The sequence below is a fragment of the Mesitornis unicolor genome, unplaced genomic scaffold (genome assembly GCF_000695765.1).
Source record: "Mesitornis unicolor isolate BGI_N332 unplaced genomic scaffold, ASM69576v1 scaffold39935, whole genome shotgun sequence".
Classification (NCBI taxonomy): Eukaryota; Metazoa; Chordata; class Aves; order Mesitornithiformes; family Mesitornithidae; genus Mesitornis; species Mesitornis unicolor.
This window is the reverse complement of record NW_010184171.1, coordinates 2,586-12,218: the sequence shown is the minus strand read 5'-3', so window position 1 is coordinate 12,218 and position 9,633 is coordinate 2,586. Positions and strand designations below refer to the sequence as shown.

The 9,633-nt window shown below is 46.5% G+C and overlaps 1 protein-coding gene across 1 annotated transcript; it reads left to right on the top strand.

The window, feature by feature from the left end:
• Positions 1-472: 472 nt before the first annotated feature.
• On the top strand, positions 473-7,561 carry RCSD1 (RCSD domain containing 1; the record flags this gene model as incomplete). Its single annotated transcript, XM_010184384.1, has 5 exons — positions 473-580; positions 3,087-3,176; positions 4,518-4,589; positions 5,872-6,075; positions 6,920-7,561. Coding segments are annotated over 5 exons (1,116 nt in total), but the record flags the coding sequence as incomplete, so codon positions are not given.
• Between the last annotated feature and the right edge of the window lie 2,072 nt (positions 7,562-9,633).

Below are 9,633 nucleotides of genomic sequence, written 5' to 3'. Positions count from 1 at the left end.
AGCAGATGCTGGCTTGCTGCAAGGGCAGGGAATGGCTTTTTGCAGCAGATCTACTGGAAAAGGAAGGGTACCAGTGTCCAAGGCAGTAAAATGAGATAGGAGGGCCAAGGAAGTGTATGGGAATGACCTTTACTGCTCTGCTCCATCTGCTCATTGTGAGAAGAAGATGGGGAACAGACACTTGGCTTGAAATACTTAGTTTGCTTTCAGTGAAAAACACTGAGTGTAGGATCTTCAGCTAGAGCTGAAAGGCTCTGCGTGAATTACTGGTTTCCTGGGATATTTGGAAATGCTGCTAGGTCCTGTCATCCCAAACATCTTGCTCTCAGACTGTATGATTGATGCCAGATGTGAGAAACTCTGCTTTAAGTCCTTCCTTACTCTTGAACTTTATAACACATACACAGGCTTCTCTCTAGCCTGCTTGCTTTTCCCAGCCTTTGCTCATAACTTGTTGTTCCTGATTTGTCAGAACAGGCCAGCAGAGACCAGCTCAGAGGTGGATAAGTCAGCATCACCCTCGGTGGCTCAGCTAGCAGGGAAATTCAAAGAGCAAGCAGCCAGTATCACTGGAAAAGAGGTAAGGAGCTCTGCAGCCCCCAGCAGGCAACTGAGTGGGAAAGGAGGCACTCGCCTCTGCCTGTAGAAGTCAGAGCACCAGTGATCTGGGCATGAATCCACCTTGATTTCCAAACCTTGCAAAGGATTTGTCTCCTAGTGAAATGCAAACTATCACTGTATCTTCCATGCATTGCCAACGTGTGGACAAGTATTTTGGTAGAGCCATACCTCAGGACAAGTAGGCACTGTAACTGAGACACTGTAAAGCCTGGTAGGGTATGTGTGTATCCCTAACAGTAACAGGCAGCAGTACGGGTACTATGTGTTCTAGCTTTTGTGGGCAGAGGGCAACAGTGAATAATGAAATAGCTAATATTGAGCCATGGAAAAAGAAAGGAAACAACAGATTTCAGTGTAGCAGCCAGTGGCAGGTCACCAGCATCTTGTTCATAAAAGGAGGTTTCCTCCAAGCACTTCTTCTGTACAGGTCTGAGAGAGAAAGCTCTCTTTAGTTGGCCTCTTTACCTCTTCCCAATGACATTTCAGACTCTATGCCTATCTCTTATCATGATGAAACTTTATTTTATTGAAAGCCACTATGCCAAGCATTACTTCACATGCTGTCTTTCACCAGATGAGCAAAATACTAGAATACCTGTCTTAGGAAGAAAGGAAAGTCAGAGCATTTATGGATGGAAGTTGACATTTTAGGAGAGTCCGCCTGTATCATTACACACTTTTTTAGAAGCATAAATATTTACTGGTGGCCCTCTCCAGTCAGTGGGTTCCCCTTTAAAACTTAAATGCTTCCTTTGCCACTAAGCTGATTTCACCATGTCCCCAGCTGAGCCTAAGGGGATCCTCTCTGTCACCCCTCCTGTCTTAGGCTGGATGCTATGGTGACCTCTGTCCTGCAGGGCTGGCACATCACCCTCTATCAGAGGTTAGCACTCACACAGCTAGGCCCCAGGATGGGAATAGCCAATCACTTCCCGGGCATGTTTTCTTTCCCTCTAGTCACCAGTGTGCCACTGTATCGGTCCCTGTTATGGTAATTTCCTCTTTTTGAGGTTTTAATTGCACTAAGTCCCTCAGCCTTCGGAAGGCAGCAGGTTCCCAGACTTCTCTTGTGTTATCTGCAGACCTGTGCTGCTCCCAAGCCAAGGCTTTGTGGAGGGGCCTCGCAGTGGGGGAAACTAATTTTCTCTGGAGACAGAGGAGGACGAAGTTTCCTGTCTTTTCTCTCCACGCCATCTGTCACTTCCCCACCCGCTTTCTCAAGCTGGTTTCAGATTAATGGCTGAGTGGATGGTCTTTAACCCTTGCTTGACCCATGCCAGCAAAGGAGAACCTATCAACCAGGGAACCTCTGATATCTTCACTGTCGCACAACGCAGCATTTCATGGTTGCAAAATGGTGGGGTTTCAATTAGACATGATATTATCACTTTCTAGTGTGACATAAGGGCAGGGTGGCCTTTGGCTGCTTAGAGACACAGCATTGCCATGGCTGGGTGCAGCACCACCAGAAATTAAGTGTCAGCGAGTCTACAGGTCCTCCGAGACAGCCAACTCTACAGAGGGCAAAGGCACCATAATCCAACTTTCCACATGCCTGCCTGTTAGAAGGTTAACAAAATGATCCAAATATTATATTGTGGATATTATCCAAGATCCACAGTATTATCAAGTATTTTGACTGTTAATGTGCAAAAACCATGTTAACAGCTTGGCAGGAGACTACAAACCTAGCATAAAAATAGAGACAGCTTGGCTTCAAGACCAGAGCAATAGTTATGAAGGAGCAACTCCACAGGTGCTGTGCTATGTGTCTCTTGATTCCTTGTACCTCTTGTACTTCTGAGAGCCTGTGAACATTCAGAAGGAACCAGTGTCCCTGCCATTAAACTGCCTTGTCCCTTCTTCCCTGGAGAATCTTTTTCTTAGTAAAATTCAATGTTACAGCTAAGGCCTTGTCTCTGTGAGCTGCTCTTCTTCATTAGAGATGGGCATGTTGAAAAAGACAGAATTCCCCTTTTTGCCCTAAAATATATCTGATGCAAAACAGGAAATTCACGAACCAGGTAGGCAGCTGAGACTCATTAAAAGGAAATCCTGGCAATAAGACAGGAAAGAGAACAATAACAAGCTATTCCAGTATGAGGGGGGTTCCAGTGGGATGCTTTGAAGATGAAGCTTCTGGGAAGGCTTCACCACCCTCCACAGCTTAGGAAAGTGTCCTTTGTACAAATCCTGAACTTCTGTGGTTCATGCCGCGGAAAGAGATAAAGAGTACTTTTCCAGTACTAGGACTGGGCTCGAGATGCTGTAAGTACACCTGACGTGCTGGCCACATGCCCATATGCTGGTATCTTGTGCTGCCTTTGGATGTTTCCTTTAGGCAAGCTGAACCCTGCCACCCAAACAGGTCACTTTCAGAGCATGCCCTTTGGTGCTTGAATTTCACTTCCTTTTAAAAAAAACTTCATTCTTCTGCTGCTGAGTGGGTTGTTTTCTTCTTTTAGGTACCACCACATAAGCCAACTAGGAGGAAACCACCATGCTCTCTTCCATTGTATTCCCACAAAACCGAGACAAGTGACAATGATGAGCAAGTGAGTATCAATTTAATAAGGGGATAAGATCTCTGCTCTCTGTAACCTGTTCTCTCCTGAGACAAGAGCTTGGAGGTGGCAGAGGGGTCAGCCTGTGCAGCAAAATAAATCAGTCGTGAGCATCAAATCTTTCCCTGTTCACACACACACATACACAGACTGACTCCATGCTGTTTCCCACTCCTGTAGCATGGGTGCACATACCATTTCCACTGTTTTTGTTTTTACGCTTAGAGCACAGATGGATCCACCCAGTTACCACCTTTCAAGCATTTTGAAGCAGGAACTGCTGGCATTTATTAAATTTAAACAGCGCTTAGCACAGGGAGTATCCATGCTGTTTGTTGCCTTCAGATGAACTTTAGAGGTTTGAGTATAATGGTGTGATAGTTCTGCTCTTGGGATTTTTAATTCTTCAGAAAAAAAGAATAATTAATCCAGAGTGAAGAGAGGTTTTGTCAGCAATACCTTCAGAATACTGTCTTGAGGTGTCTTCCATCCCATGAATGAGCAGGTCCCAGTAAGATGGCCACTACTCACTAAAGTTTATGTTCAGCCCCTTTCCAGTCACTTCTGTCCCTCTGTATTTCAGGGTGAGGTCTACCCACTAAATTTCACATTGTTACCTGCCATTAACAAGGGCATGGGTTTTTGTCCTTCTTTTCTGACAGCTGCAGGCTCTTGCTGCCTCTATGCCAAAGGAGCGTAAGTTTTAAAATCTCAGATTCCTTCCTTTTCCTTTGGACCTGAAGAAAACAATATGGCCCTTCTCAAAACAATGCTCTCCCCTTTCTCAAACTATGTTCAGGATTTCATAGCTCTGCCTGTACAGCCACTTAGGCCTTTCTTGCCCATACTAATTAGATATCCTTTAACTCTGTAAGTCAAGTGGTGGCAGAAAGTCTTTCCTGTCACAAATAATTCACAGTGTTTACCAATATTAAGGCTTGTACCCTTTAAAAGGTAGAATTTTAATCTGTCTGGTCCTGAAATAATATCAGAGGAAACTGTGTCATAGGTTAGATACCTTAATGAAGGCCATGTAGCAGCAGAGCCATTACACTTCACCTAACTCAGATACTTCAGTCAGAGAGCAGACAATCACTGTTTCTCCCAGAGGAAGGATACATGTATGCAGAGCCCTAGGATGGCTCGATAACAAAAGGGGAGCAGGGTCAGGAAAGAAGAAAGCAAACTTTTTTGTCAAGACACTATATGAGGCTTCATTTGCTCTCCTACTAGCACTTTCTGCTTATCTCTTCCAAGTTTTCTGCCTTCATTGTATTTTCTCTTTTTCACCTACTTCACTGTGACTTTTTCATGTTTCGTTTCGTTTTGCAGAAGCGGTCTCCAAATGCTTGCCCCATTCCCAAGGTCAAGGTGAAAAGCTCTCCCATGATTGAAAAGCTGCAGGTAGGTCCTGGAAGAGCCCAGATGACTGCCCTGGCAAATAAAAACTGTTTGGCATTTGTCATGGCTACTTCCCTTGCTGAGCAGCCACAGGGGAAGGCAATCCAGGAGCCAAGGGTGACAGCTGGGTAAGCAGGGCAGTGGCCTTATTGAAAAGAGCCCAGTCCCACAATACACAAACACAGAAGGCAGAGCAGGTCTGGTGATGGTAAGCAGCAGCAAAAACAGCCCAGTGGTCCTCAGGCACATTCATAGGCAGGTCAGTGCATGGGTCAGGATCATTTGGATCTGCAGGGTACGTGGCTGGGCATGGCAGCAGGAGCTGCAGTTTAAACGCAGCTCATGAGAGAAAGTGAGGGAGACCCTGGCTGAGACATCTTCCAGCTCTTTCTTCACAGCAGTCTAAATCAAACTGAGTCACCTGCACCCTATCGGGTAGCTGGCCCTGACCGCAAACAGCTAAAATCCTGGAAGTGGGGAAGGTGTTCTGGGCTCTGGCATTCACCTGTGCATGCCTAGAAACTCTGTGCTTCCCTCAGCTCAATTCCCTCACTTACGCACAAACACACCCAGTGCTTCTTGCCCTTTTTGTATCTCTCCACAGCGCCCAATTCATGCCACTGAGGGCAGCTCAGCACTCGATAGCCTGTTGACACAGTGTCTTGCTGCTGCCCGCTGCCTCTCCTGACAGCACGTGCAGCTCCAGAGCACAGTCAACGTAACCCTATTCAGAGCTGTGTCTCTCTTAATGCACCCAAGGATATTTGCCTATGAGAGCTTCTCAGTGACAAGCCAGCAGGAAGTGTTTTGCCACAGTTAATAATGAATTTGCTTATTTCCATGGTCTTCTCATGACTGCGCAGATCATTCAGAAGACCTGCAGGCCAGGCTTGAAAATGTGAGGTCTGCTTGGGCACACACAGGGATGGTTTAAATCTCGAAGTGATTGCTGGCTGCTTGTTCAGACTTTCTTGCAGCTCAGCTACTGTAGACTATCCCAGCTTGGCTGAGTCACTGGAAAATCCCCAAAGGCCTCAGGATGACAAAAAGATGTGTCCTGAGACCCAGCTGCTGGGGAAGGGCAAATGTCCAGTCATAACTTCTCTGCCCCGACTTGTTTGTTGACAGTGTCACCAGGAGAGACCCATAACCAGGAGGTATGTGGGTTGCAACAGCTGAGAGATGTGGCAGCTCCCGTGGCAAGAGCAAGGGTTCCTCCGTGTGGTTAACACATGTAGTACATGCCAGTGTCACGCACGCCCATGATGGAGATTTTTCTTTGCAGGCCAATCTGGCTTTTGCTCCAGCTGCTCTGCTGCCGGGAGCATCTCCCAAAAGCCCTGGTCTGAAAGCCCTGGTTTCTCCGTTCAGCACCCCTCCCTCAACGCCCAGCAGCCCAGGGATTCAGTCCCAGCCCAATGAAGTGAATGAGACGCCGGTCAGCTTTGATCAACCCCCGGAAGGCACCCAGCTGCAATTCTATAACAAGGTATGGTATGTGCTAGGATTTATCCATCACAGCAGGATAAAGCTTGCTTATTCCTTGAGTAGGAGGAGGAAGAGGCTGTAGCCCCCAGTCCTGCCATAACAGTGTATGTTTGTAGCCAAGAGAGATCTATGTGCCAAGTTCGAAACAGCCTTTCAGTGTAGATCTGGGGAGTCTCATCTCTGCCCACCTGCACATGGAGTTTCAAGGTCCAGCAGCTCCAGCAGCTTTCCCGGTCAAATGAGTAAAGGGAAAGGGTGAAGTGACAGGACACGGTCACTTCAGCTCAGCAGAAACGGGGCGGCAGGTAGCTGGGCACAGAGCACTATGAGGAGGTGGTGCCATGTGCCAGCAAATGTCAAAGGTGGCTGAGGCACAGTTTAGGGAACCATGTAGAGCACAACGGTTTGCCAGGTGTCCCACAGAGTGCACAGCATTTAAATGGGGAGCTGTAACCTGCATTCAGTGTCATTGACTGGAGTGCAGACTCCTTCCTCAACCACCAAACTGCCAAAAGTAGAAGAGGCTGGGACATCCAAAGTCAGCAGCATCTGCGTAATGAATGCAGCATCCTTGGGTTTAGGGTTTGTCTTGGACAAGGAGACACAGTTTAAATTAGGACAATGATCTCCAGCATAAGAAAAGGAGGCATCTATTAGGGAGCTGCTTGTCCTCTAAACTAGTCTCTCAGGGGTAGGAGCTCTTGTCTCCCTACTTCTCAGCAGCAGAGCAGGAAAAGTGAGGCCACCAGCATAGCAATCAGATTTCCCTTGGTATTTTCCGCTGCTGTGCTTTGCAGTACTGCTCTCTTTGTCTGCTTCAATGTCTGCTTTTCCTGTGTCCCAAGGTGCGAACACGGGGATCAATAAAGCGCAGGCCTCCCTCCAGGAGGTTCCGAAGATCTCTGTCCGAGTATGGAGATGGGGAAGATTTAGGGGTCAATGTCTCCTCTCCAGAAAATGGTGCCAAGGAAGATGGGGATGAGGTGTTTGGGCCCAAGGGCAAGACAGAGGAGGCAGAAACAGGGAGCAAAGAACAAAAGAAACAGGCAGCTTCTGATGAGAAGCCCCCATCAAGGAGAGGATCCCACAGATCAGAAGATGAAGAAAAAGGAGGAAAACAGGCGGAGGAAATGTCTCCTTGCAAGAGTAATTCCGGTGAAATAAAGGAGGAGAAGGTGTGTCGTAGTGCCCCAGGGGAGGAGAACTCTTGCCAGCCTCCCTCTGGAGACAAGGAGGAGAAGGTGTGCGAGGGTCCCCAAGGAGAAGAGCAGGAAGGCAGTGCCTGTGAACAGGAAAAGGGGGGCAAGAAGAGGGAAGAAGATGAAACTGAAGCTGAAGCGAAGGAGACCAGTGAGAGCACGGACACACAAAGAACACCAGACACTGAAGAAACACCACTGGCACCTGAACCACTGCAGGACACAGTGGGCTTAGGGACTGCCAGTGAGCCTTCAACATCAGCCACGCAGGACCAAGGCACAGCATAACCATGATACACAGGTAAGACTGGTCAGCATGATGATGGCTCCTAAAATATCAGAGCCGTTTGCTTACTAATGAAAATAGCAACTGGGACAGAACACACCAACATTGCTAGTGCTCCCCACATCTAAGAGTATTGTATCAGACCTGCAGGGGCTGCAAGGCAGAGTATTTAAAACAGCCATCCCTCTTGGGTGGTGTTACAGAGGGAGGGGATGGAGGAGAAAAGCCAATTCTGGCATCAGAAAAATGGAGAGGCTCTCTGATACCAGGCACCCTGCTCAGTTGCTGTTTTGAAATAAATTCAAAAGCCCTTATAATAAAAAGCACTTTTTCCCAGCAGTAACCAAGCAGATAGTATATACTATCTAAATATGCCTCCTTGTATATGTATATGTATATGTATATGTATATGTATATGTATATGTATATGTATATGTATATGTATATGTATATGTATATGTATATGTATATGTATATGTATATCTGTATCTAGATTCTCATTGTACATATACACGTGTACATATATATTCTCTCTGTGTTTAGCTTTTTAGCTTTGCCAGCAAAACCAGTGTTTGCACACATAAGAGTTTCATGATCATGGAAGCACACAAACACGGGCTTCTGCCACTTGAAATAAAGGAGGATTTCCACTGGCTGAAGCAGAGCTTCTTACATATTCTGTGACCACTGATATCATAGCCACAGATGCCAGAGGAAATATTTTGTTCCACCTCAACCACCTGTCCCCTCTTCAAATGCCTCCTTCGTTTGGCAAGGAGCAACTGAAGAAAGCAGGCTGGTGCTCAGGCTGCATCTTGCCTTTGCCTCCTAGCATGGAAACTAGCAATGTACCCCCAGGTCACAGAATCCTCAGCACTGTATTTACTTAGACCCATGATTATTTTTCATAATTTCCTTCCTTTTACCTTCTCTAAAGGATATACCCAATCAGGGCACGGGAGACAACATGTGAATAGGAGCCATCTAACCCAACCAAGGTGGAAGCTACTGGAAAACCTTCTGTGGCAGGAGAGGAGCAGAATACGCATATCCCTGAGGCCCAGACTCATCCTGGAGCTGAGTGGCTGCTCACTGGCTCTCTGCTTTGCACCATCATATTTTGGGACAGCGGGACAAGAGACTGGTTTGTAATCACTGCGGAGTTCAAAACTGAGGTGTTGGCTGATGTTCCTCGCTGACACCTGGGGACTGAGAGACCTGATATGTGCTGTCCTGGAGCTGACAGACGCCACCACTCCTGGCCCTCTGCTCCTTCATCCTGTTTCAAAATGTCTTTTTCTTCTCCCCTGCATTGGTCTTAGATGAAGGTCATCAGTTACATACATACATGTATGGTGCATTTTTGGTAGCTTCTTTTGAAATATTTTGAGATTTCAAATTTCAGTAAATAATGGTTTCGTAGTAGGAAAGGAGTATGTTTTCTCCATTTATGCTGTATGGCCGAAAATGTGAACCCTAAATATGGGGAAAACTCTTAGGTCATTGTTCATAAAGCATAAAATCCCTTTGAATTGGGGGCTGAGCTGGCTGCTCTGTGGAACAGCCAGCCATGGTAGGCAGTCTTTCTGTGTGCTTCAACTTTGGGGTGTTTTTAGTGCTGGTGGAAAGTAACAACCAACAGATTTGATGCACAGAAAAGATGTGCTGCATAGGTCAATAGGGCAAGTTTTCTTATCCAGCTCTGTGCTCCAGATTTAGAAGAGCTACCTGTCCATGAATCTTCCTTGCTTCCAGCCCCTACCCAATCCTCTGATTCTCTTTTGAAACTCTCAGTAATTATGTGGCCACCGAATGCCACTTGTGATAGAAAATGTCCTGGCTTAATGGAAACAGCTGATTAATTTTCTGTAGGTCAAAGAAGAGGTCTTAGACGGTTGAGTTTCCAGTTGTGTGGCCTGACTGAATACGAATTGGTGAAGGTCAGATAGCCAGTCCATCCTAAGTATTTAGACATTGCACTAGATTTGAACTCACTCTTGGGCTACTAGTTAAGTCATGGGTCTAGCAGTTGCTAAGCCAAAAAGGCTTTTACATCTGGAGAGTATTTGTTGCC